A 25,938-nucleotide genomic window follows, 5' to 3' on the forward strand; every position below is an offset into this window, starting at 1 on the left:
CCTGGTTTTGGCCAGTAGCATCTCTCTATTTGGGCTCCCTAATCATGGATGTTGTGAGCAATCTTGAAGCTTTGTGCGTGTTCTGCAAAATAGTCTGGCAAACAGGCAAAAGAAAATACAGCAAAGTCATTTGTGTGCCAACTCTAAAAAAAAAAAAGTAAGCCTACAATGTGTACATTCAAAGATTCTAATTTATTATTTAGTATTTTTTATTTACAAGCATGTTTTAGATTAAAATATATACGTGGTATAAATTAATCCAAATTTTTAAACAGCCTTTAACAGTTTAGATGTGACTTTTTCCTCTTGCAATATCCCTTCAGCAAGAAATAAGACTTCTTGAGTTGGGTTTCTTGAGTTCAGCAGAGCGTTCTGTGAAGTTTAAAGTACACCACTAAAGCAAGTACATCCTTGTATTCCCAGTTAGGCTACTTGGATATTTAGGAATGAAATTACTCCAGCTGCAGATGTGTTTTTGCTATCTGTTCGTGTTAAAAACAAAAGAGGTGCATTTTTTTTTATGCATAGCTGCATGCACATTTTTGAAAATATGGAAACTAGGGGTTCTGTGAAACACTGTGAAAATTTTATATCAAATGCAAAAAACCCCAAATATTATTGTTAAATATCTCTAACTTCCGTAAATTTTTCTCTATTTTTTTATTTGATAATCATGAGGAAGATTGATGGCTGAGTGTGAACAGATACACTTCCAAATGTGGGGGAAAAAAAATTCCAACTGTGACAACACCAGTTCAATTCAAGTTTATTCTTCGATGCTTAAGTTAATGCATGAATTCAACCTCAGTACATTAATTTGTGATACTTAAAAATAGTTAATGTGTTTTGTTTTATTTGCTATTTGGCTGAGCAGATGGTAATAGTTTTGACACAATTCAGTTTTTTATTTTTCTTCTTTTCTTTTCTTGAAAAAGACAAGGCTCTTTTTCCCACTTTGTCACAGCTGGTTACCAATCAATCTCAATTCACAGTACAGTGATGATAGCACATGTTGTTCAGGGGCCAAATCTGATTGGGTTGCATTTTCAGCAGTGTTTCATATAAAAAAAAAATTGTGTCTGTATGGCAGTGACTGTCAGCACACTATTGTACAACTGTCATTAATCAGAACTAGCAACAATGAATGCATTCATATGTGCCAGGACTGCCAGATTTCACTCAAAATCACCCAATTTCTATTAAAATTTCCTCACCAGCAGTGTTTTCTCATGTGCCTCTTGTTTCTCTCTTTCTTTTTTCCTTGCCAGTCCCCTGCCAGCCGCTTCCTTTTCGCTTAATTAAAGGCAGACCTGCTCTATTACTTGTAGAACAGAAATTATGTAAGGTGGTGCCCAAAAGTGGCTGGTTTGTATCTGGCACAGACTGACTGCCTGTTTAAAAGACCTCTCCCAGCTCAGTCTGATGGCTGAATCTAAGCTGAACCAAAAGGTTAAGCACCTCTGGATGTCTAACAAAGAGAAGTACTTAAAATCAATTAGATGTCCATAAACATGTGAAACTGATGTCTGACACCCTCTGGTTTTAGCTCAATGCAGCATTAATTGGCTAGGAATCAGCAATATTTGGGCAATGTGTCGCAAGTTGTTTCTTGACACTGCACATATTTTGAAGACATGGCCTTCTTTGTGTACTGGCAGCATTAAGGAGCAATTTAACCACTGCACCCTGGTTTTCTGCCATTCCGTTGTCAGTCCAGGAGCCTGGTAAACACTCTCTGTGACTGGTATTAGCAGAGAGGACCCTGATCCTCGTTCCAAGCGTTCAGAAGCACTAATCCAGATGAGAGTGGACTTCCACAGAAAATGAGGTGAAAATGTCTTGCTATGGGGATTTGAGGCTCTAGGACGGAGACAAGGCACTGTTCAAGGCTGCAGGTGTGTGCTTGAGAAATTCAAAAGACATTGTCTCCATACTTTGTTATTTTGTTTGTGCTGCTGTGGGTCAGGCTAAAAGCCAGTTTTCCTCCTTTCTCCTTCCTGTCTGCTTCATGTGCCAAAGCTCCTCACTGAACTGTGGTGACTTCTGGGGACAGTGCTGGTGGAACAGATGACTGACGGGCAGCATATCAGTACTGCAGGACAGCAGATGGTTCTAACACCCCACGGGTCCATCCACACATGGATCTAATTGCTGGATGGCACGTTCTGTCAGGGTGGTCCAAAAGTATGGGAGAGATGAACCTGTCCTTGAAGCAATTGTGAACTGGACCGTGATGGTGACATGTTTACGCCACCCTCCGTTTGGTGACCCAAGTGGGAGCTGGTGGCTGTAGCCACCACCCAGCGTCCTGGCATGCCATGCAGCTGGCTCCTCCGCCCAGCAGCCTTGGCACAGTGTGCAGGATTGGCAGGTGCAGGGATAAAGGCTGCCGGAGCCTCGGAGGCAGCTGGCTGGCATGCCGGCACCAGCACATCCCTGACAGGAAGCAGAGTGAGTCAGCTGCAGCCCACAGCACGCTGCAGCTCCCTGTCCCAGCCTGCCTGCATCCCAGTTCAGGCAACATCTCTCTCAGATACAGCCCTGCTGCCTGGCTGTTTTGCTCTCAGCAGCATTAAGTGAAACACAGGGATGTTATCTGTTGTATGAAAAAAAACCCCATCGACCCCATCAATTGTTGCCCACCATTATAGCCCTGATTCTGTTATCCAATTCATATTTATATTACAACTGATCTTAGTTTCCTCATCATACAGGAGCTGAATACAAATTTATATTTTCAGCCTCCTAGAGCTGGCCCCATGTCAAGAAAATAAGCATTCCCTCTTGTCTGCAACTCTGCAATCACCAAAGACAAACAACTGCTCCATCGTTGTAGGATAATGTTGTCATATTCTTGAGATTTTTAAGGGGGACAATTTGCCCTTTCTCTCTTATGAAAACAGTGATTTTTATTTGCCATTGACTAATGCAGCACAGCATGCAAAATGACATAATTTGTGAGCAGTCTAGAGGAAATGTTCTTTAGCTGCATGTGGCTGTTGAATGTAGTTGCAATAGATGTGTAGCTCTCGAGAAGGTGCATATTAAGTTCTCTAACATCATACCTGCCCCCTCACCACTACCAATGGCACTATGCAGGCAAAAAAATTATCCTTACAAGTTTCTAAAGTTTGCCATGACATCTATTTACTTATTTTTCCCCTTGGCATATCTGTTATTAATCAGTTAAATCTGAGGTACTGCATATATGTACAATTAAATGTAACTCCCATTGAAATGGGTATTATATGTGTTTATGTTAACTCTAACAGAATGGTTAGCCTCAAATTCATCTTTATTAAATTATTTTTTGCTAATTGATAGAATGGACCTACTGAATATAGAAAGAAGTTGTATTGTGGTAAGTGTGAAAAGATGTCTTGACTGCTCTTTGTTCTTGGAATCGCTAGGAATGCTCCAATTGACCTTGTGAGCTTTAGTTAGACCTAATAGAAATTTAAATGTTTCACCACATGGGATCTTTGAGTTAAGATGCTTTGAAGTCTGTTAGCACACGGTGCTCTCTCTACAAACTGTACTAAAGGAACCAACAGCAATGTATGTTATGTACACAAAAAAGTTATATTTCACGTTCCCAAAGGATCTAAAAATGCTCATAGAGCCTGACAGCATTCTTCTGACTTGTTGCATTGTGTCCTTATTTATCCAAACATTTAAGGGTGCCTTTCCATATGATTTCAGTGTGTTTCCTGTACAAGTCTATAAGGCCTTTCCTGCATAACAAAAAGAAAGTAAATGAGTCCTTCTAAAATTATGTCATGACTGTGTAAACAGTGAGTAATAGTATTGACACTTCCTGACGTCTAGATCTGTCTTTAGTTTCATGTTCCTATTTCACTGATACATGTGAATCTGAAGCCAAGTCTAGATTCAAGGGGACTTCATGTATCATATCAAGAAGAGATGTTGTTGAAAATTAACAAAATAAAGGGTAAAGTATCTATGCTGATAACCAGGGTTTTCCTGATTTGGCAACCAAAGATATTTTATACAACATGAAGTCTCCTGCTGATTTTAATGAGCATTGGATCAGAGCCTAAAAAAGTTTGTTAAGCATGACTTCTGCAGATAATAACAATTTAGCTGAAAATATTTTTCTGCGTGTAATCAGTCTAAATGCCTTGTGAATAAATGTTCACTACATACTGGAGTGTGTTGCATTAAGTAAGTTTTATGCATTCTCATGTATAAAACTTAAAGTTTTAGAATTTTTTCAACAGTAGAAATAAAGAAATGGACAAAGCACAATTGAATTGCTTCTAATTTCTTTTAAGAAAGAGAAAATGTCATTGTCCACCCTTATTGAATTGTTTTGTTGTATTTCTGTGAAATTGATAAATCTGCTTTAATGTGCCTCTTCAATAAATGTCACCTTCTAGAGCTTGAATATATTTTTTATTGTTTGCAATTGGGTAGTGTGAGATCCTACCAACATGCTCACTGTTCCCTAGGGGATTGCTGCTCTCAGGGAAAACTGTATATAAAAGGAAATTTCCAAATCAGCAAAAGGTAAAATGTGTAGCTCACAGAGTTAAAGGCATGATAAACCTGAGCTGTCATGTATTGATAACTGATGTCTGATACCTTAATTTTATCTTATTGCTGTAGATCAAGGACAAAGTGAATGCTATTATTAATAAAGCCCTAATACTGAACATAGCAATACTAATTTTATGTAAAGTTTCTAACTAATGCAGAGCGCAATAAAAATGTCACGGAGATTAATGCTTCGTGGAATTATCTAATGCTGGATAATAATTTATCTTCCCAAGTTGGCTCCAAGATAGATTCAGACTGGCATTTTCCAGGTGCTAGCTTCTGTCCATTTCTGCTGCCCACAAAAAGAGTTTTCACTCTCTTGCTGTGACCCAGGTACGACATCAAGGACGACTACACCCTGCGCATCAAGAAAGCCGTGAGCAGCGATGAAGGAACCTACACCTGCATCGCCGAGAACCGCGTGGGGAAGGTGGAAGCCTCTGCTACGCTCACCGTGCGAGGTGAGTGCTCCCTCAGGGGCAGCCTCTGTGTCCTGCAGGGATAATTGCTTTCTGATGAGATGGGTCACATCCTTCCCTGCCCTTGTTTGGGCTCCACACACCCTTTGCTGCGGCACTGATTTACAGCACAGGTGAAATCCTGGTCCTGTTTGATATCTTGTGTGAAATTTTAATTGATTTCAGCGGGATAGGATCCCCCTGCAGTTCAAGTCCTGTCCCAAGGTGTTTTTATTGAAGAGCAGATGCATATATGCATAAGCAAGCACTACATAACCGTGGGCATAGACATGAATATGTGAGCCATCAACTCAGGCTATTAGTCACGTTTCTTTCTCTAAGTATAATGAGTAGAGTAACTATATTTATTAATGACAAACATAATACAGATAATATTATTATGGGATTATCTCTGCCATAATTAAGCTCTCTACCACTACCCTTTATCCAAAAAATAAACCATAGCCAAAGGAAAGAGAAAATCCTAATTAAATTGTGTAAGTATTACAATGTAAAGACTAATTATTCTCTCCTAAAATATTTGTGGTCTCTAGTATCCACTCACTGTTTATGTGCTGCTCTTTGATTTGGTAAGGAGGTTTTAAGGCTGTTGGAATAATGAGTGCCCAAAATATCTTTCGTGACAGTACATACAGACATGCTAAAGATTATGGGGAGAGAAAAAGTTTGTAAGCTAATATTTCTATTTGAGTAAATAGAATATAATAGTTATTACTTCATTCCAAAAGATAAGCAGCAATTTGGCACAATGGATATCAGGCAGACACTATTTCACAGTTTAGTGGTGCATGCTGACGGTTTTCAGTAGAGCTGTGAAAGGTTAATAAAAACATTTTTAGCTTTATCTGTCCTCCTCTTTTCATACACATTAAATCAAATGTTCAAAGTCTCAATGGATTGCTTTATTAGAACTGGGGTCAACTGACCCAAGAGGCCAGCTTCCATTTCCATCCATTTAATGCATGGACACAGTTCAGTTTAATTTGCTGAATTCAAAAGAAAAAAAAAAAAGGCCACTGAGTGGCTTTGTAGGGTAGTATGTAACAAAGAAAAGAGAGCATTGTGATAATATCTGTTGAAATATTACCTCAGTGTTCACTTTAGACTGGAAGTGACAATATGGCTCTTCCCATTTTGAGTTGAAGAAATAGGTGTGTAAGAGATTGTTCTTCCCTTTTGTAATATGGGAAAATTAGTCACCACAGCCAACTCCCAGAAACAGCCTCACTCTGTTCTTTTGTCACAGGCAGTATCACAGTGTCCAGTAATTCTGGTAACCAATTCCCTGGCTTTTAAACACTCCTAGAACTGTGTCCACTCTGCACATTACTGGAGCAAGCCTTTTGGATTTGCTACCCTGACTTTTAATGTAAACAATAGCTAGAACCCAGCAAAAGAATCCTTTGAAATCACTGAAGCTTGAACCCAATGAAATTAAAGGGAAAAAAACCTCAAGGAAATGTGTAATTTAATCGATTTTCCCCCAGTAAAAGCGTGTTTTCATTATCTTGTGTATTTTTCCCTCTGGGTTTGTCATTTACAGTATAATACATAATGTCTATTCAGTACAAAGAAGGCCATGATATAAGAAATATTCTATATGTTCAGGGTATGACAGAAAATGAGAAAAAACAAGAGATTCATTGGAGAAAGCTATTATTCTGAATTTTGTGAAAACAAAGGACTGGGAAATTTCCCATTGAGTTTAAAAGGATGATGAGCGTGGGCTTCTTAATTAAGGAAAGCCTTAATTCTGAATTCTTAATTAACAGTGCTGTCTGACACTAGTTTTACCATGTCATGTAAAGGAGCAAAACCACTTAGCATTCCAAAATTCACCTTGAGCTTGTCTTGGACCTTGCAGGTGTCATGTAATTCCACCTGCTCACCTGACAACAGCCATGTAGTCCTTAGCTCCCTCATTCACAGCTCCATCTTCTGAAACCAGAGGATGGGGATGCAGTCAGGAAAGTTGCATTACACTGTCACAAACAACAGCAGGATCTGAGTTCTGTGGCCCAGACTCCATGCTCTGTCTTGGAAAGATGTGTATTTTAGACCTCATTTTTCTGCAGAAGAAGGAATATGTCCATAATACTGGAAGGCAAAAAGTGTTCCATCAGATGATGGGCGAGAATGGCAGCAGACTAGACATAGTTAAATGAAATGGGGACAGAGCCATGGAAAGCTTGAGAACTAAGAAGGCCCTGGCAAGCTCTGTTACCTCTGAATTTGCTTGTCTTACATTTGGCCCTAGCCTGCCCATAAGCACACAGGGCTGGTAATCTTCTTAATAATAAATTTTTAAAAAAATGTGCCATTGCTCAGAAATATGTAATTAGTGCTGCTGATAAAATAAGGGAAGCTTTGCCAACACAGATGCAACCTGGAGTCAATTTTATGTCCAAATTTTCAGCTCTTCTGAAAGAGATGTCTGTATTTTATTAGCAGAGGGACTGACAGCTCTCTTCCCCAGCACAAGTATAATGAAGGGCTGTTCTATAACCAAGAAATCACTTGTTGCAGCAGCAACTTTCAATCTCTGTATCAGGCTGAAACGGCATTAACCTGTCAATCATTTAACAGCAATTTTTCAGGAAGTAGAAGTTACCTAAGCAGTGATTTGGGAGGTTCTGGGTTGAAGTCCCTGTGGCCATTTCAGCCCGTTTGTTATATTTTCATCAGCACTGTCAGTGATGAAAAAGCACTGTGCTGTAAGCTTTCATGCCCATTATTGAATGAGAAAAACTGTCCTGGGCTTTCTGTAGCCCTTACTGCTGTACTGACTGGTCATGCTGAAAATTCATTTGGTATTGGACTCAGAAAGCAAATGCCTTGCATGACATTAGGCAGCGTGAGACTTAAATTGATGTGTTCATTGGGATCTAAAAGTTTGTGCTAATGCAATGCAATTTTTCTTTCATCAGGCATTAACAATGATACTTGATGATGGCATGCGAAGATAGTAAAAATGTTTCTCAGAGAATGGTTCCACTCAGCTTGCTCAGATGCTATGCTCAAGTAAATGGGATGATAGTGGCACGTGACTAAGCAATAACAGCAGTGAGCATTTGACTTAGGCTGCCATTTGAGGGGTTAGCAATCATGGTAGTATCCATAGTGAAAAGTAACATTACACGTCATGCATTCTGACAGATATTCTTTTCTTTTTTTAATTTCCTTTTTATGTTCTCACTACACCATTGTAATGTCAACAGCTCGCCCCGTTGGTAAGTAACCATCCTTCTATCCATTTTGGCATGGCTTCATGCAGTGCTTCATCTTTCATTTGCAGCAGCATTTCACTGGCTGGAATAAGCAGCCAGCGCTTAACAGCTGTACCTGTCTAACACCAGGCAAGCGGTTTTGTCTGCCAAAGTGCTTTTCCCAAACGTTGTATTTCCTGCTGTGTCGTGTACAAGCACATTTGCCAAATCACCAGCGAGTCCCGGTCGGTGAAACGGGGAGGGAGTGCCAATACCGAGCCGCAATCACCCATTTAGATGTTTTTATTGGTCTGGTTTTGGGCCTGGTGTAAAAGCCACTGAAATCAACAGGAAGGGTTGTCTTGACTTCGGTGAGCTTCTCCCAGGCCCTAAACAATCAGCTCATCCTGCTTTTCCTGCACAGCGGAAAAAGCACAGGCTTTGCATGTCCCGTCTTTCTTGTATCGTATCGTTCAAAGAGCTCTGAAATGAAGAAGTCCCGAAATTGAGGAGGGGATGGAGTCGATTTCTGTGCTTGCTGAGGGAGTTCATCACTGATTTCTGCCCTTGGGTGCATTTTGGAGTGCACTATATAGGATGCAGGCTGTTTTGAATAACAAGTCCTGAGGAAGACAACCTCGAGGTTTGAAATCCCCACACTGAAAATTTTATTCTTTCCTGTGCCTTTGAAATTGTGTAAATGCATAAAAATCTTACTGAGGATAATGGAAAATTTGCAACTGTCAGGAGCTGAAATTCACTTCTGGTGTTCAGAAATATCCCAAACGTATGATTCAATTTTCTTTCATGAATATTTACTCTCTGCCTACAAGGATTTAGTTTAATGAGCTGCATTGCTCCTCTGATATTTGTAGTTTGTATTTAAATGTGTATTTTAGAATAATAATATGGTAACTCTGATTTTTTTTTATTACTTTAAAAAAGTCAGTACTGGTGTTTATGGAGCCTGATGAGGGGTTCAGTCTTTATTTACTTAGTCAAAACTTTTGTTAGATATGTGTTTGACTGAAGTTTATGAGTTTGAATTCATCTCAGCTCTTCATTGTTCTAAGTTTTAGGAAGAAAGACTGGAGTAATTTAAAGATAAAATCCAGGTTAGGCCTCTGCTTCCAGAACTAGGGTGATCCCATCTTATTAACTTGCTTGAACTGACATCCATGGAACCAAGCCAAATACTTCCATAGTCACAGCATGGCTTATCCACACCTGGAGAATTCCCTGTGCAGAATAGAAATTTACTCTTCTCCATTTGGGATTTTGATAGCAAGCTTTAAACCCAAATCACTACTGTATTGTTTTGGCATTAGGCTCGTTCTCAAGGAATTCATTCCCAGGAGCTGCAGAAGTGTAAAACTGCAGTAAACTCAGGAGAAAATTCACCTGTGTTTAGAAAATGTGGTGTGAATTTAATGTGCTTCTTCATTTGCTAAGAAATGCCACAAGATTACAAGTTGCTTGGAAATACTTCTTTTACTTTGCTGACTCTTAAAAGACAGGCAAGGGAAAAAAATCATAAAGTGGAGACTGTTTCAAGCTCTGTGAAAACTACATAAAATAAATGACTGGAGATTCACAAGAAAATGATAGGTTTCAGCAGTGCTGATAGTGTCTCATTTCAGAGCACTGATTCTTTTTTAAATTTTTTCAGGCCATTGAGTCATCCCTGATTCCATCTCCCAAGCTTATATAGCAGGTCTTGGTCTCAAGTTACTTTATGTCCAAGTATATGATTGTGTGATCATGCAGTGGTCAATTCCACATATTCCCTCCCTAGGCTATTTTATTTTGTTGAAAGAGAACAACAGAAAGACAAGAAATTTATTCTTCTACAGAATTTATTTAGGAAAATGAAATTAGAATGGTTGATCTTGAAATAATTACTATATGGGCATATGGTCCTTATCAAATTATTTAATTTAGTGATTATCATTGTGACTTGTGAAAGGATTGTTGAGTAAATAAGTCTCATCCTGAAGATGTTTGACGCAGAACTCCCATGCAAGTGTATGTGGGGATTGCTGTGTATAAGCAGATCAGAGTCAGTCACTTTTATCTGATCCTGTACCTGTAGAAAGACAGTGATAGTGTGTACCTGTATTGGGTTTTTTGCATAAGTACTTGAGATAAAACTAATTTCTGCAGTTCACAGCTCTATTTCATTCAAGACTAGGCACATAAGGTGGCTACCCATCCTGTTTGTTTTTTTTTTTAATTTAAAGTCTGGTAAGACAAACCAAAGGAACTTCCCTCTCCACCAAGAAACCCAAGTAGTCTCCTGTTAAAATTGTCATTTAGCAAGCACAGGGAGTCAAATTCTGTAGCATTTTTTGTTCAGGAATTTAACTGGAATGCAGACCAAAAATGCCTCTCCTTACCTAAAGGAAGCTAAAGAAAACATAGCTTTGTAATTATCTCACAGCTTTCTAGGAGGATGACATTTTAACAGAAGTATATTTGTATATTTATGTATATGTTAAAGCGCAGGGGAGCCCTTAAAAGTTTATATTTTTTCATGACACCAGAGAATTATCTAGGCACTTCTATCTTCCATCACTGTCTCCAATTCAAAGCAGACATGTTTTGCCTTTTTTAGATTTTAAACAAGACCAATTTTTTTTCCCCCAATGAAGAGTAGGAAAATATATTTTTAATTATTTAGATTTGTATTTCTTGTTGCAAACAGAATAATTTTCATTCTCTAGTCAGTTTTTGCCTGTTTCAAATATTTGTACTCTGTTAGGTGTGATATTTTTGTTCTAATTTCAGCTTGAGTGGAAAATTCAGGAGTTACCAATAACCATCTTGGGTTCAAGCACTTATTAACAAATGGTTCATACTACACAGATAAAATGAGGTATGGTGCTGCCTGAGGTGGGTGGCAGCTGGTGAATTTAAAAGCTCTGTGTCAGATTACTCATCATGTTTGAATTTGCTGCTAGGAATAAATGTGTTGCCTGTTTCTAAAATAGCTTATTTATAACCTTTTGAAAAGATTTCTGACAGGATTTACAACAGATGGGTTTGGGAAACAAGATATTTATACCTATTTAGACCATTTCTATAGTTATTTCACTCATTAGGTAGATTTTCCAGATGAGCAACTTTGAATTCTCTCATTTTTGCATTCCGCTGTATTTCTTATGGCAGTTGGGCAGGAGTATGGCTGCTGAAAGAAGCACAATAGTTGGGAAGAGCCCAAAAGTTTCAGTAACAGGGACCCTCTTTTCAAAGGCAGTTGCTGTACTGCTTTGAGATGGAGGACCTTCAAATGGAATATCTATGAAGATCTGTCTGATGTCCCAGTTACTTTTTTATTAATAATACAAAAAGTCAGTCAGATGACAGAGTACCACTCAGTTTGCAAAACAATTTCAACTAAGTCAAAGTGAAAATACAGCTCTTTGCATGTCAGTTGCTTTGCAGTAAGTCAAGTTTACTTAACCTTTTGTCATGTGCTGTGGCTCATATTTCCAGGTATTGCAGCAAATACCTGGATATTTTTGGCACCAGGATAGAAGTGAAGTATTTGAATATACCTAAGGGACTAAAGGGAGATTAGTACAAAAACTTCTCTGTAATGATGGTGAAGAGACAGCCAAGACACCTGCCTTGAATTTTCCAAATTTCCTATTAGTTAAATGCAGTCTATTGGCATTTAAGTGCAAAATGACTGTATGATGCATTTCATTCTGCACTGGGAAGTTTTCATTACATAAATCAGCGTGGCATGACTTAATGGTCTGTTAAGAGTGGTGCAGCATGAAAAACAGTAGAAAGGGCTGTATTTTACAGAAAGTTGTATTAGGTTTTGTGACATTGCTCAGATGGTTCAGATTGGTAAGTGAGAAAGAATTCTCTTTATTCTTCTTCATTCTGACTCTTGCAGGGAAATCTATATACAGTGAATGCTTTTATTTTTATTACATTCATGAACATATCACCTTCACTTGAGACACTGAGGATTTATAAAATATCAGTAATGTGGATTGGTGTGTGACAGGAGAGATGAGATCATGCTTGGTGCTACAATGCCATCTTTCAGTGGCAGAAATCTCAAATTTATATCAAAATGTGCTATCTTGCCTGTCTGGTACCACTTACAGAAATTTTTGGGAGAGAGTAAGGACAACAGTGGATACTGGGCTTTTTGGACTTGTTAAATAAAAGAGTAAGACATCATTATTTTTTAAAAAGTCAGAAATTCTTCAGATTTAAAAGGTTGCTGTAGAATGAAATTCAGATTACTTTTTATGCCAGTAAGTGATTAAAATATGGAGCTGACTTGTTACAATTTTTGGTAGTCTGTAAATGCCACTCTAAAAATCTTGAAGTCCTTAGCATATCTACTTTGCCTTAAGTTCAGTCACTGAAGTACAGGAAGTGATCAAGAGTCACATTATTTTAATTTTTTTAATTGCTGAGCTCTAGCTTGGGGAAGTTTTAGGCAGTTTAATACATAACCTTTATTTTTTAACTTTCAAAGTTTCTCAAAACATGCTCAAATCAGAGGGAATTGTTTTCCTATTTCTTTGTCTTCTGAGTTCTGAGTATATCCATAAGACTTTGAAGATTAGTGTATAAAAAAGGTCTGTTGATGTGTTGCTCTCCCCAAGCTTTTCCCTTCAGTAAAAGGAGTAATTGGTTACCTTTCCTTCAAGAGGAACGTGGAAATCAATACATTAATCTATTCACTTTTCCCTTTACTTTCTTTGCTCTATTGCTGCCAGCCAATTTACAGCTTGGATGTGATCTCAGTGTTACTCAACAGCAAAAACTACTCTGTGCCCTATTCCTTCAGTGTTAGCATTGTCAGTCAGAATAAATAGTCATTTTTCTTCCTCTCTCCTTTTTCTCCTTTTGTTTAACAGTGTCCCAAATTGAGTAGAGTGTCTCCTCTCAGCCTTCTTTATTCTCAAGGGTGAACAAACCAGGAATTTGTCACCTTCCTCACTACAGATGTAGCCTGTGAGCCCATCTGGGCTCTTTACCCTTCTCATCAACTCCTTAGCTCTTCTCTGCAGCATGTGAGTTTACGTCTCTTTGAAGGAGCTAACCAGATTATACTCATTATTTTGATGAAATCCTACTGTATCAGCAAGGGCTGTGCTTTTCCTTTTAAACATATTGTCAACAAACTATCCTCCTATCTCCCCTGAAAAAAGGAATCAAGGCATGTTGCATGTCTTTTTGTTGGCATAATCTGTTTTGTTTGGTAAACTCACAGAAAGCAAGAGCAGCACCAGCCATCCCCTGAGGGTACAGTTTACAAAACCAAGCAGACTAAAGTGTTAAGATTCTAGAAGAGCACCTCTTTTCTATGTGATCTGAGCAAAAGGTAAATCCTGAATCTCAGGCCCTTGGGAAAAAGCAAAAAATTATAAAGCATTGCTTAAAGTAGAGAAAGTCCTGAGTAGTGGAAGTTATTGGGCAGACAGAACCAATGGTCCCTTTCTTCATATGCACCAAAACTAAATGAAAAACTTTCTAGGAGGGATTTTTCAGAGCATCTGAATACTACTGAAAATTCCAGGGCTGCTTAAAAGAGGTGATTGGATAAGGTATAATAAAATAAAGCTGTATGACTGAATAAGAATAGGCTACAGTCTAATGCTGGGATAAAATTAGGACTGATATTTAAACTGAATATTTAAATGCACTGTAAAACAAAGAGGAGGAAGAACCCAGGAAAAGTGCTGTTCCTGAAGTCAGAGCACTGGAAAACAGGATGGGGGAGTGGAAAGTAGATACCTTTCCTTTTGGCTATGTAGGAGGCAGACTTGAAATTTTTTTAATAGTTATTCTCAGTGTATTTTTTAGTTGACGTTACTCCTAGCGAAGAATGAAGAAAAAATCTTTTTTTCCACCATGCAGATTTATCCCACTTCATTCATTTGGGTCATCCAGGGATAAAAGAGAGATTCTGTGTATCAAAATATTTAGGATAGTAAGCAGTTTTTATTTATTGATTCTCTAGACTTCCTTCACCGCTTGCAAAGAAGGAAAAAATGTTTATGCTTCCATGCTTTAAAAGATTATCTGCTTCAGTGTTTCAGAGCAACTGAAGGATAAAAATCTTGTTATATGTGAAATTCAGAACCTGAATTTAAATTGAAAATTAGAACAATTAGCATGAAAGGAGGTTTAGCATTCTCAAATGATCAAAGTGTGCTCTTTTCACAATGCTGTGTTTACACATGGTTCATCTGAAAACAGCAACAAACCAGAACAAAAGGAGTTTCTCAGTTTCCATGAGACAACAGCAGTGTGAAGGACACTTACAGAAGAACTGGTCCTGCTAGTAATTCCCCCTGCTCTCTCCCTCTTGCTCTGATTCTTCTTCCCCAGTGTTTCCTCTCCTTCAACCTGCCAAAAGTTCTCCCCACTTGTGCCACGTGCTTCTGCCTTTGTGTGTTTGACCTGTTGTTGCAGGACACATGAGAACTAATTTGGAGGCAGTATCAGTGTTAAAGGTGGTATCCAAGCCATGGATTATCCATGCTTCCCTAGGTTATGGGAAGCTGCTTTCCAGAAGACTCCAAACCAAGCACCCCCTCCACACATGAGATTTTGAAATAATATAATTGGTGTAGTGAAGGGCTTCATAAATCTCTTGTTATCTCCACAACCTACCCGTTCTTCATTTTTGTGGCAGAACTATTCACCTGAAGAAGAAATCATGAAAGACAGAGAAAACTATAAATGGACAAGCAAGAATACATAGTTGAAAACAAACAAACAAACCAACAAACCAAAACATAAATCATCTACCAAATGAGATTTATGCATCTGTTTCAAAGGCTACTGCTCTCATACAGCCTAGGGAATGGCAGAATAAGAGAGGAGACTCATTTTCCAGGTAACTCAGTTGTAACTCGAGTGCTAAAAAGTTACTGCCTTCCCTGTGTGTGAGCACGCCTAATCATTGGAGCACAGTAAGATTGAGATATCTTTTCTCTTTGAAGAGAATTATTATCCTTAGCTTCCATTAGTTTATTCTTGATAAGAAAGATCTGATTTAGTAATAGGCCTAAGCTGTCATCCTCTCTGTCTTCTGCCATGGCTCCTGTGTCAGAGGCTACACCCTTGATTTATCAATAGTCACAGCTAATAATGCACTAATAACTTTGTGTCCTAACAACCACACATCATTTTCAGTACCCATTAAGAAGAGCTGAACATTTGAGGGAAGAACTGCTGAATCAGCCCAGGTTTCTGGAGTTTGAGGCTGCACCTATTTTGTTTTCCTCTATTTACTCCATCAGCAATAGTAGCCTTGCAAAAGATCTTTCAAAATTCCTAGACTTTTGTATCTGCACTTCTTGGCAGTTCATGCTAAATATCGTTACAAGGTGTATAAATAGGATCTTGCAGTGTTACTTTGTATTTGTATCACAAAATCATCTAAAATTTCAATATCCACCAGCAAATTTAACCAATGACGCAGAAAGGTAGAAGATTATTTTTTTCTTTAAAGAGTTCCTCTACTGCCTTCAATTGTCTAAGCTGGTATTAGGAGCCAGCAAAGCAGTCCTACAGATAAGTAGTTCTATTCCATAGATGATGTCAAGGGTTACCTCTTTTTTGAAAATGCATATTACTTTACATGGAGCTCTGTGGGCTTCTCCTGTTCTCTGTGTAAATTTCTTGGAATCAAGTCTTGATTTGTACTTGTAAGAGTGGAATTGAGTTTGATCTCTTAAAATATCCATGTGTATCAGAGGCAGCTCAGAGTGCCACATGAATATTGTCACTGCAGTAAGGATTTGAGAGGAGCACTGAGATACCAGCTCCAAGTCTTTGCAAAAGAAGATTTGATGGGTATTCCAAAGTAAAGAAGCATTTTGGGGAAGGCAACGTTATCTTGTCACCCAGCCGACTCTCCTTGCTCCAGATAGAGCAGCTGGGTATTGTACCAGGTGTAACCTTGATTGTTCAAATGAAATTAATTGATGGCTGCAGATATACAATGCTGAAAAAGAGTGTGTAGGTGGAAATCTTAGGTTTGCCTGCTGCCTCTTCCCTGCTGGAAGCCGAGCTGAGTATTACAGAATCCTGCTGCATTACTAGCCTGTGTTTCTACTTGTTCCTCAGAGCCTTTTTCCCCTACCATTATCTAAATTTTGCTTAGAATATTTACAAGTCAGTGTCTTTCCCCTTGCCCCCTTTGAACCAGTCACAGAAATGTATCAATGGATGATAAACAATTCCAGTTTAAAATGAAGCCCTCATCTTCATCACTTTAGCTTGCCTAAGTAATCTCCATGATGAATTTCATGTGCAGTTCACTATCAACTGAAATTAGTTCTAATTAAAGGTTGTCAAATCTGTAATTTAAGCCCTTGAAATTTGTTGCTGTCACTCATTTCCTGTAATACTTTTTTTTCCCAATGGATTTGATCCAAAGTCCACATAAGCAAAAGGAGAATTTCTACCAGGTTTAGTGAGGTTTGAATAAATTCTCATTTCCCTGGTAGAATCATAGAATTATTTTGGTTTGAAAAGATGTTCAAGATCTTTTAAATATTTCCAGGGATAGTGATTCCACCACCTCCCTGGACAGCCTGCTCCACTGCTTGACAGTCTTTTTGGTGAAGAAATTTTTCCTAAAACCCAATCTAAAGCTCCTCTAGCATGACTGGAGGCCATTTTCTCTAGGCCTATCATTTGTTACCTGGGAGAAGAGACCAACCCCACCTGGCTACACCCTCCTGTCAGGGAGCTGTAGAGAACAATAAGGTGTCCCCAAGCCTCCTTTTGTCCAGGCTAAACACCTCCACTTCCCTCAGCTGCTCCTCACCACACTTGTGCTCCAGACCCTTCCCCAGCTCCATTGCCCTTCTCTGGACACACTCCAGCCCCTCAATGTCCTTCCTGCAGTGAGGAGCCCAAAACTGAGCACAGGATTGAGGTGTGACCTCAGCAGTGCCCAGCACAGGGCACAGTCACTGCCCTGGTCCTGCTGCCACACCACTGCTGATCCAGGCCAGGTGCCATCAGCCACTTGGGCACAGCTGGCTCATGTTCTGTCACTGTTAAACAGCATCCCCAGGTCCTTTCCTGCTAGGAGGATTTCCAGCTACTCTTCCCTAAGTCTGTAGGGGTTGTCATGACTCAAGTGCAGGACCCAGCACTTGGCTTTGCTGAATTTCCTACAATTTGCCTTCGTTCATTGATCCTGTCTGTTGCAGTAGAGATATTAGAAAAAAAAACTTGCTACAATATCTACTTTTAATTAAAATCACCAATATAATGTATGAACCCAAGGGCATCTGGGCTGGGGAAAGTACTGTGAGCAAGTTATGGTAATAAAATTTCCGTGGGATCACTGAATTCCACGATAACTCCAAATCACAAGATCAGTTGAGAAAACTGTCACTGGAAAAAAATGTTGCTAGTACTTGATATGGGATCAATGTACTTTTTTTGCTATGAATTCACGTTTTTATATATTAAATTTCACCTCCCCTTCTGAGTCTTCTGCCACATTTCTTATCAGATGACCAGGCTTCACCTACAAGGGATGAACGTTCTGTCTCAGTCAAGCTTTTCTGCATCAGCAGCTTTATCAGCTCCTGTTGACTCAGTGTAACCTTTAGTATTCAGCAGCAGTACTAAGAAGAAATGCATGAAATCCATCCTATCAGATTAGAGATTCTGCTAAATATTAAGATTGGAGTAGAGTTGGAAAATCCCTTTGAAGTAATATGCAGCTTTTTTAATTGTTTGTTTTGTTGTTGTTGTTTTTTAAAACTCTTTAACACCAGAGCAAGGGCTACCTTCATATACATTTATTAACAGCATAAAATACCAATTCAAAATGTGCACAAACCACCAACATTCTAAAAGAGTACAACAGAATGCACTCTTCCCATTTTGAACAACATAACTACTGCTCATGCTTTTCTATCTCCATTTTCCTGCCGTTGAATACTGTTCTGTGCTGTAAAAACAGTTCTGAACATGATGTGATTAACCTTAGGGTCCCCCCATCCCCTCATCTCAAAGCCCCCTTGAACATGGCCTGTGCTTTCTATTCATGTTCAAGCATCTGATTTCCATATCATCTGTTAGCATAACAGAGCTCTAGTGTGACATTGATTGAAGCCAGCGCTTGCTGAATGCAGTATCAAAGCATAATTTGCCAAAAATCAAATCTAATTTACTGTGTACTATTTAAATTTCTCAAAAAAAAAAAAAAGGAAAGGAATTTTCAATAGAAGTATATTGGGTCTGTAATCTTAATTGTTCTTTTTCTTCCCATGTTTTTGCTAGTCTGCTGGAATCCAAGCAATATGTTTCCTTTTAGAGCGGCTGTCTTTGACTTTCAGATGTCAGTCAAGCAGGAGGTTTTCCACTCTGCTTCTTCCAATCCAGTTTATGTTACGTCTGAAATAGTAAAAAGTAATAGTCTGATAGGCACAACACTCAGTTTGCTGCTTCAGAAGTTTTTTCAACAGATCCTCCTAATGATTTTAATGTTTAGCTTGAACTAAGCATTAAAGTACCCCATAACTTTAACAGCTGAAGCATATCAAGCCTGCTGTTACTTCTCTAACTGTACATTTTCAGAATGTTTTAGAAATTCACCTACTTTGAAAGCAGTAAGAATGGCTTGAATAAATTTTGCTCAGTGTTCCACTGAAGCCGCGTTTGGTCATGATCTCACTTAACCCTTCTGCAGAATGGAAGTAATAATATTTGTCTGTATTAATAAACAGCATCCATATGTGAACATAATGAGCTCTCTTTTTAGGAAAATTGAAGAACACAAGTGCTTATTCTGTCAAAGAAGCCTGGTTGTCTCTGAGCAGGGTCATGCTGCACTCCCTGGGGATAATGACAGTCGCAGTGTTTGGGTAGTTACATTTGACCAAGAATTACTCCTGCAATTACTAGCCGTTCCTTTCAGTTTTCAAGTTCAACTAAAAATTGACAGATAAAACTAATATGGTGAAAACAGTCTTTAAATGCTGTGAACAATGGTATTTTTATCAGAGGCTGTCTATAAACAGAGCTATAGCTGAATATGACAACAAACTATGACAAAATGAAGATGTCCTTCATTATATAACTCCATCTTTGAATATTTTTTTAAATGCATGCAAAATTTTAGTTTTCAAAAATTATGTTTTTCATATCCTTTAAAATTATGGTGCTAAATAGTTTGGCTAAAGAAACTGGTTTGGTGCTCTATTTAATGTGAGTAAAAGCTCTGATTCATTTATTTTTATAGTGAATTTCTAATAATCAGGGCTGCAGAGCAAAGCTAGAAAAGATATTGTTGCATAACTATATGTGATTGTTTCCTGGAGTCTTTAGAAAGCCTGACCTAGTAATTGTGAGGCCAAATATTTTCTCATGTAGTGTGGTCAAATGGTGGAGAGGACTTGGTGTGTCAGGGAGAGAATAGAGCAGCAGGGTAAGCCCATGTCAGAGCTACAGAATTATTTTCCTTGTCTGATTGGGGGAAAAAAAAATAAAAAGATTTTTTTTCTGCTCTTTGGAAAGTGAGAGATGTTGAAAACTAGGAACAGGTCAAAAACTGGAAACTAGGTAGAAACCAGGATGTGGGCTTTTTCTCTTTTCCTTGTTCCTTGGCTACCAAATTACCTTAATTTGATCCTTGGAAGGTCTGCTACAGTGACAAATTCAGTTGTGTGCTATCTGTTTAGAGCTCTGAATTATGGATTTACAGAACAGATCTCTGTGTGTGAGAGTGTTTCAGATGAACCTTTAAACTTGCCTCCCTTGCATTTACTCGGTTACATGATTTGAAGGACAGGCTCATGGAAATGCCATGCCCTTCCTGCTTCTGTTGAACTGTCTGAGAGCGCTGTCTATGCACCCCCCGGGGCACCAAGCTAGCCTAAGAAGTGAATTTAGCCATCAGTCCTACTTAGGATAGATCTATGGGATGGTCTCCTGACACCAGGTTTTTAGGCACCATAGGAAGATTGTGGTCTTGGGGCCACCCAAACACTGCACTGATTAGCACACTGCCCTTTCCTGGCACCTGTGGGGGTTGCACGTGGGTATGCTGGGTGAAACAAGGTGAGGGAAACCCAAGAAACCCACTGCAGCTCAGCACCTGAGGAGTGGTGTAGCATGAGTTCAGTTCCTAGAGTATGTTTAGCAGCACCTTACAGAAACCTCAAAACATGTGGCTGTAAACAGGCAGCAAGAGGGCACCTCACCCTTAGTCCTGCCTGTTCATGAGATGAACACCTCCTAAGGTGGAAGAAGAGGTAGACATTTTTCTCCAGAGAGGCCCAAACCTCTCTTTAGGAGTGTGAGGCAGAAGAAAATGCCCTCTACCTTCTAAACTGATTGTGATTCATGTTTATCAAGTGCTTTACAGTTCTTGTTTTAAGAGTGCCAGCGCTACTCAACTGATGCTCTTTAGGCTGCTGCCGATCTGTAAAGCCTTGGGAAGTACCTCATGAGATAACTGCAAAGTGTTTCAAGAGAGTCAGGTCTGCTCACATTTCTATGCAGTTAGCAGGTTTGTGTCTGTGCTGTCAGCAGGTGTAATCGGAAGCTGGGTCTTGATTGCTCTTCATGCCTAATTAAATAGTTTGTAATTATAATGCTGAAAATACGGTTTTCTAAAACACTTAAATTCTGTTTACCTGAAAGCTTAGTGTTCCTAAACCATCCCTCTGCACACCCACAAAACCAATAGTGGAATAGAAGAAAACAAAGGTGGGTTGAGGGGTTTGAGTTTCTTACGTGCTTTTTTTTTTCCCTGCTTCAGCCTGCCCAAGAAGTTAGCTAGTCTTTTGATAAGAATATTTGGAGATGCTGTTTACATTTTTAAAATATGCAAAAGAGTACAAATCCCAGTGAATTCCAGTGATGAACCAAGAGTAGAGAGTTTTCATGTCCCACATAAAAAAATCACTTGCTTTACTTCTACATCATGCTCAACATAGTTACTGATTTCAGGTTTATCTCAAATCCTCTAACACTTCTTCCCTACTCTCTTTCTACTCATTAGCACCTTTTCTCTACCTTCACATTCCCAAGCATTGACCCTCTTTTCTCCACCATTACCCTCCAGACAAATCAAACTATGCCCCTCTCTTAGAAATGGTTCACTTCTGACTGTGCTTCCTGGTCCCCTATGACTGAACACTGTTAATGCCAGCAACTTGAAAACATAGCCAGTCCTGCTTCTTCTTTCTTGTTTTAACTCTAGTCTCCTTTTTTTCTTTTCCATATGTCTTCCTTACCTCCTGAAATACCTATTCCTTCTTACTCACCACTCACCTCTCCCGATCAACTCTTCAACTTTTGCTTCTCTCTGCTCTTTAAACTAGCTGAAACTTGGATTTGCCAAGTTCATGTTCTTTTAGCAACAATTCTTTTTACAGCAAGTCCTTGCCACACCATTCTTGACCACATTGCTTCTAAGAGAAGTAAGGGAGCTCTTGAACTTGGGTTCTTTTGCTGTCATCCAGACCTTCCTCTCCTTGCTCAATCATTTTTAAAAGTCCAGAGGGGCAGATTAAGAAAGGCAATCTGTTTATCCTAATTCATACCTTGCAATACACGATAGCTCCAGCAAGCTCTGTGAAGTGTGAGAGGATCTGAGGGTGCTGATGCCTTCCCAGAGCAAAGAGAGAATACATCCAGACTCAGCAATATAAACACCTGACTCCTGCTCTTTAGCATTTAATGTTGTCAGAATTGACTCTAGCATGTATGGTTGTAATGTTTCTATCCTTTTTTAATTTTTTTTAATACCTGGGGATGTCACATACATATATTGCTGCTCTCTGTCGCTGTTGTTGTTTCTGTTTATATATTAATTCTGTCTATACTAATGAATGTTTCTGGTGTCATGTCCTCTGACATAAATCTCCATAATGTTGTCTTTTTCCTTCAAAATTCCTTTTCTCTCCCTTGCAAAATATCCTAAACTTACACCATGATTTTTCTTACCTTGTAGCTCCCCCACAGTTTGTGGTGAGACCACGAGACCAGATTGTAGCCCAGGGTCGAACTGTGACTTTTCCTTGTGAAACTAAAGGAAATCCCCAGCCAGCTGTTTTCTGGCAAAAAGAAGGAAGTCAGGTAAGTTGCAAGCACCCTATAAGTCTTTCAAGTCTTTCTAAATAGTTATATTGTTAAATTTTAAGGAAAATTATTTACACTCTCTTTCACAGCTCTTTTCATCTTGCACAGAAATTTGTCTTTTTAAACTATCGCTATTCACTACTGAAATTTGTGTCACTTTTAAAAAAATATTCTGAAGAATACAAAGGCCATTTAAGTTGTTGAAACCTGTGCTAGGCACTGTATAGATGAGTAGAAAGAAACAATTTTTTTGTTGTTCTGAAGCCCCCAACAAACAGGTGGGTGAGACAGGCACAGCAGATAAAAAAAGGTATGACTCAATTTTGAACTAATCAGAGCCAGTAATTACAGTTCACAACCTGTCTAGACATGATCAAGCAAAATGTATCCAGCAAGCTGATTTGCATTGGCATTTTCTCATAGAGCATACAGATAAAGGTTTTGAACACACAGGTGCTTTTTTCAGTAAAATTGTCTCAAGACATTTCCAGATCTGGTTTGGAAATATTTACCTGATCCTCTTTAAAGGTAAAATTTGTGAGGCAACAATTGGTGCTGCCATCAGCCCCTACCAACTTTATAGTTTAGTATCTGAATGTGATGCCAGAACATTTCTTTACTGAAGACATTGTGTTTACGAACTCAGGTAAAAGGTGAAATAAGAGCTGAACCACTGATCTCCTGCTTCACCTTCTCAGGAGATCAGAAAACTGGTCCAGAATGCCAGGACCAGGCTGACAGCATTTTGTGCTCTGCTGTCTCAGTGGCTTAAAGACATAAAACGATTACTCTATGGGTGTGATTATTTTATTGTCTGAGTGCAAGCTTGATCTTCAGTGTGTATCTCTCAGTGTAATATTTAGAGAAATTCTCTCAGTGTAATATTTAGAGAAATTTAGATCTAGCCTCCAAGAATCACATCCTGGAAAACACAATACTGTGAGTCTCACTGAGGTGACAGTTTTTCCAAGGGGAAGGTAGAATAGCATATCGAGATTAAACTAGGAAGTACTGATGTGCTAGCAAACATTTTAAACCCCTTCCTTGTAGAGCATTTTAATAACATGGTAATGTTTATGTAAAGTGAGCTTATAGTGTCACACTTGAATCTAATAAAGTGGACATCCATCATGCTGTAATAAAGAGAAGAGCTTCTGATTAAAGTAGGACATCATTTTCAGGATTAAAGTCATTTAGTGTAATTGAAAAGTGTTAATACTCTATTTTATCCTCTTCCATTGCTATCACTTCAAGGGTAAAAACATTTTAAGGTGAAAATGCATCTTGTGTCTTTAATTGAATGTTATTACCTACTGATTGTACAATGTTGAAGCTGCTTAATTACAAACCTGGAAAATTAATTACCATATTGAGAACCAGATCCCTAAGGGTTAGAATAGACTTTTTTGGCAAATAAATGCAACATAAAAATTGATACTTGCATGGTTTATAATCAAACCTTGAAACATGGCTCAGTGTAGTTTACAGCATTCTCATGTTAATCTTAATTGATCATCAGTGAAGTAACACAGGCTGGGGTTGCTATCTCAGTGTATAATTTGCAAGATTTTGCAGTGAGATGCCACAGAGTTTCCACATAGTGTATATCATCATAGCGATGGAGAGTGGAATTTTTTGCCAAATCACAGGATTTTTCACCTTTGCCTCCCAGCTATAAATTGTTGCTTGTGTCTACAATGCTGTTTCTGCTTTTAGGGGGACTGTTTGCAGCATCACTTCCAGTGTTCAAAGTAATGTTATATAGTCACATTATCCCACTCCAGCTATTGTAGGGCATTTCTGGTTGTGAATCCTTGTCTTGATCCTGCATTTTTGAGCACAACCAGCTGGAAGGGAGGGGAGCTGTTCCCTCCTGAGTAATTTTTTGTGCCAGCCTGTGTATAAACAGCTGGTCCTTTGTGCTTGGTAGCCTTCTCCCCAGAGCCCAACAGCCGCTTGCTGGTGATATCTGCGAGGGCAGGGTGTGTGTAAACTTTAGACTCTCTGGATTAAATTCTTCCTCAAGATAAATTCAGTGGCACTAGATCAGGGATGGCTCTGGTCCCTCTGTTTGCAGCTCAGCATGTGCCCAGATGACCAGCCCAACAGTTAATTAAAACCAGTGAAAATGTGGAAAGCGTTTAAAAAGGGGTTGTACTGTAATTTAGAACAAATTATAGTTCATAGTTTTCTGGTCTTTGAAGGGAGGAGTTCTGAGACTGGTGAACTCCTCCTGATGTGTGGAATATTTACTGGGACATGGTAGCTTTGCAGAACAGAGAAGCCCATACTGAAGATATAAACAAGGACTAATTCCCCTTTCTAATGAAATTATAAAAAGGGTTCTCGACTATTTTTCTCTTACGAATTAGGAGCTTAATCCTTGCACTGTCTTCTACATTCATCTTGTTTTTACACTTTACATAATGAGTGATAGATGAAGTCAAGGTCAGCTACGTCAAATTTCTCCTCTTTGTCATAATATTTACATAATGCCCTCATGCAGTAGGTATCTTGTGCCAGGTAAAAATTATTCTGAAGGTTTCAAGGCAGTTCAGAAAACAGGGCAATTATTTGAGACCCACTTAGTCCTATAACCTCAAATTGTTTCAGAATTTTAACACTTTTTTTTCCTATTATCTGACATGTTTACTGGGTCAATATTGATTTTTGAGGAAAAATTTGCTGTTATAAATTTCTTAAACATTGCTGTTGAAAGGCAGTAAAAGAAAAGCCTAGTGTGATGAGTAACCCAGTAGTAAGTTAATGCAATTATAAGGATACTTGGAATGTTGGATCTTATTTAAAGCATATCTCTTTCCTTTTGCTGCCAAAACCATAAAGGCATGAGTTTCACTTAAAAATAGAATTTGTTTCTTATTTGAATTCTTACTTGTTTCTTAAGAAGTTTGTTGCTTATCAGTTCCAAATAATTTTTGTAAACCATCAAGACCTGTTTCAGAAGAAACAGATCTGCAGAAAATTCATTTAATACCCTACTCCACACTTTTAGATTTTTTTTTTAGTCAGGACAGATAAGCTTAAAAGTTAGTAGGGAGTCATCATGAGAAAGCACAGCAGAACTAGACAGTGCTGCAGTAATGACTGAAAGTTTATCACAGCATGGTAACAGTATTTTGGGGTATTCCTGATGCAAACTGTACTTTTCATAGAGTTTTGTGAGTTGACATAAAATCCAGACCCTATTTTACTGGAATTACTGTTTAATTATTGTTTAAGCTCTTCTCCTTTCTGTCTCATTGGGTAATGCTGCTGCCCTTTCTCTTCCTTTTCATGTTCTTATTTGCTCACAAGAGCTGTGCCAGAGGGTATAACTTTTTCCTTGAAAACACAGCTCTCACCACTAGAACCTTTTTGGGTCTGTAGTATTGATTCACTCAGTCCTTCATCATATGCAATGACTACTAGAGCCATTCCAGCTATTATTATTGACGTCTCTCTTTTCTCCAATCCAGCCCAAAGGCAAAAACTAATCTCCCTGTTTTGTGCTAACTGATATCTTATCCTACATGAAATTATTTTTTTTCTCTCTGATGATTTCCACATCAGATTAATACCCTTTCTATTCACCC

General features: G+C 38.7%; 1 protein-coding gene across 13 annotated transcripts in view; it reads left to right on the forward strand.

Annotated features, from left to right (window-relative positions):
- ROBO2 (roundabout guidance receptor 2) overlaps positions 1-25,938 on the forward strand; it is a 1,013,596-nt gene that overhangs the window by 885,337 nt on the left and 102,321 nt on the right. For 10 of the 13 annotated variants that reach the window (XM_030962445.1, XM_030962519.1, XM_030962529.1 and 7 more), the window contains exons 6-8: positions 4,894-5,021; positions 8,258-8,269; positions 22,218-22,342. In XM_030962445.1, coding sequence (XP_030818305.1) covers positions 4,894-5,021; positions 8,258-8,269; positions 22,218-22,342 — 265 coding nt within the window. The remainder of the gene's footprint in view (positions 1-4,893; positions 5,022-8,257; positions 8,270-22,217; positions 22,343-25,938) is intronic. The other 3 variants (XM_030962464.1, XM_030962511.1, XM_030962555.1) reach the window with 1 other exon arrangement.

This window comes from Camarhynchus parvulus, chromosome 1 (genome assembly GCF_901933205.1).
Source record: "Camarhynchus parvulus chromosome 1, STF_HiC, whole genome shotgun sequence".
Classification (NCBI taxonomy): domain Eukaryota; kingdom Metazoa; phylum Chordata; class Aves; order Passeriformes; family Thraupidae; genus Camarhynchus; species Camarhynchus parvulus.